This window comes from Octopus bimaculoides, chromosome 3 (genome assembly GCF_001194135.2).
Source record: "Octopus bimaculoides isolate UCB-OBI-ISO-001 chromosome 3, ASM119413v2, whole genome shotgun sequence".
NCBI classification, from domain to species: Eukaryota; Metazoa; Mollusca; class Cephalopoda; order Octopoda; family Octopodidae; genus Octopus; species Octopus bimaculoides.
In genome coordinates, this window is record NC_068983.1 from 136937248 (window position 1) to 136939726 (window position 2479).

The 2479-nt window shown below is 37.8% G+C and overlaps 1 protein-coding gene across 1 annotated transcript in view; it reads right to left on the reverse strand.

Annotated features, from left to right (window-relative positions):
* Nucleotides 1-2479, reverse strand: part of LOC106872362 (ER degradation-enhancing alpha-mannosidase-like protein 1) — a 46848-nt gene that overhangs the window by 9066 nt on the left and 35303 nt on the right. Inside the window, exon 9 of the mRNA XM_014919327.2 lies at nt 1977-2221. Within this exon, the coding sequence (XP_014774813.1) occupies nt 1977-2221 (245 nt within the window). The remainder of the gene's footprint in view (nt 1-1976; nt 2222-2479) is intronic.

Genomic DNA, 2479 nt, shown 5'->3' on the forward strand with positions numbered 1-2479 from the left:
CCTCATGAAGATAATATGGACGCCACGCGGGCTCGAAAGATGGACCGTTATGAAAACCTCCTCGAGAAATGTGAAGACGCAGGCTGGAAAGCGGAGCATTTTCCAATCGAAGTCGGATGTAGAGGATTTGTAGGAAACATTGTGAAACGACTGATGTTATTGTTAGGCCTAACTCATCGGAAGGTAAATACCACCATTACCGATATCCAAACTACAGTGGAGAAGGCTAGCCACTGGATTTGGTTAAAAAGAGACGATGAGCGATGGCTAGAGAAATATTGAGCTTTGTTTAATAATCAGTTGATCTAGCAAGCGGGGCCTCATATCAGTGAGGGGGGCCGGTGCGCATTGATGCCGTCTAGAGGTAGGCCCCAAAACGGCGCGTATTCTCTCCTGATGACCCCATACACTTGCTGGCTTCCAGTATGCGGAATTCTTGACTCGTAGCACTTGTATGTGCAAGTTGTTTGCAAGACACACATATATATATATATATATATATATATATATAAACTTGTTTGGTGATATGCAGCACTGGAGATGACCATCTGTGCAAACAAGATAAATTTAACATTAAAATTGGTAAATCTACATCTGTTGCCCCTCCTGCATATTTCACCCCACCTCATCTCTCTATCACACTTTCTCCTAGCCTTCATTTTCCAACCATTCATTTATCATGTCTCTATCATTTGTGCTGCCCATATTACAACAGATAGAACAGTACTTAGCCATATTTAAACCTCCTTTCCACCACCTATATCAATTTTCCTCTCTCATTTATTACAAAACCTACTCTTAAGGGATTGCATCAAACTGTCTGTACCCAATGTACTCTACCATCACTCTTTCAGTACAGCCAGTGATCAGTCATCACTCACTCTCCTCTGAATCACTTGTTATCATCTGTCACTTACTCTTATCATTGTTCACCTCTTGTTACCCATCATCCTCTCTTCCTCACTCCACCCCAAACACAATGTGTTTCTACTATATCTTGCTCCCTTTACCCACCCATTCTAGTTCTTGGGCATTGCTTGCTTTCACCCAAGCATCTTTATACTCACATTGCCATGAGTGAACATGCATATCTTAAGAGTTGTGAGTATGCATTACTCTTACAATAAAAGGCAATCTTCTTGTGCTAGTGTCAAGACAAAATGTACACAGTAGTGCCTGGCAAATGAGCAGAGAAAGAATATGGTTGAGAGGACTCTTGAATCGGGCCTTGATGAAAACATGACAACCTCTCTAGTGCCATGATAAAATGCACTTAGTACACACTGTAAAATGATTGGTGGTAGGAAAACGTCCATCCATAGAAAGCAAACGGAAACAAGATGCATGAGTGAGATTTAGTCCTCTGAGACTCAAGGAAGGCAGTAACATCTGATAATTCACTTGGACTACAATGATCTGTCCAGCCCATGCCAACATGAAAAGCAAGTGAAAAATAATACTCATTTGTTATAGTCTAAATGGTTAAGTAATCTGCAGACACTTGTACTCTTAAAATAATCATCAAACAGAATAAGTGTAACAAGGCTGTTCACTTTACACAGCTTCTACACTATCTATCTACCCAGTTTCACTTCACAGGGCTATGATTTCACCAAAGGTTATAACACAAGACACTTGCCCAAAGTTCTATGTAGCATTTTGCCATTCTTGCCTCCATATATATATATATATATATATATATATATATATATATACATACACACACACCACAGGATATTTTCCCAGTTGTGTAGAGCACAAAAATTTGGATTATAAATAATTGTTTGTCTTCAGTCTTTAGCATTTTTGTAGAGAGCCAAAATATTTTCATAGATAACTGATAATCCTCATCTCTTTAAAAATCTTTGAATTTCCACATTACAGGTTTTCATATTATAGTCTTTTGGTCATTGATCTACTTAGAGATCTCTTCAATGATTACATCAGCTTCCAAGATGTTTATTTAATGAACTTACTTGGTTCTTGTGTGCGTGTTGAGACTATGGATAATTTCTTTGCCAACATGGAGGTAGAAGGGGTTTCTTGTAGCTTGATAAAGAAAGTACGTTGACTCAACCAGTTCTGGACGAAGAGGGTAAAACTGAAGATCAGTTGCTTTAAACTGCCAGTTGAAACGTTCAGGAAGAACACCATATTTCTTCCATATTGTATGAAAGAAGGCATGAGTACAGATTGCCTCTTCAACATCTCCATTAAGCACCTACAATAGAGAGTGAGAAATCAAATAGTAGCTTACTGATGGTAATGAGAAAATTGGTTCATGAAAATTAATAAGAAGAGGAGATATCAGTAAGATATTGACGATATGTATGACTCTAATTTCTAAAGTTTGCTATAACCATTGTTATGAACCTAAGCAAGTAAATTAATGCTCATCAGGCTTTTAAGTTGATAACAACATGCTGTTTGTAATATCTATATCTACGTATGTGTATTTCTGTATATACATACATATATA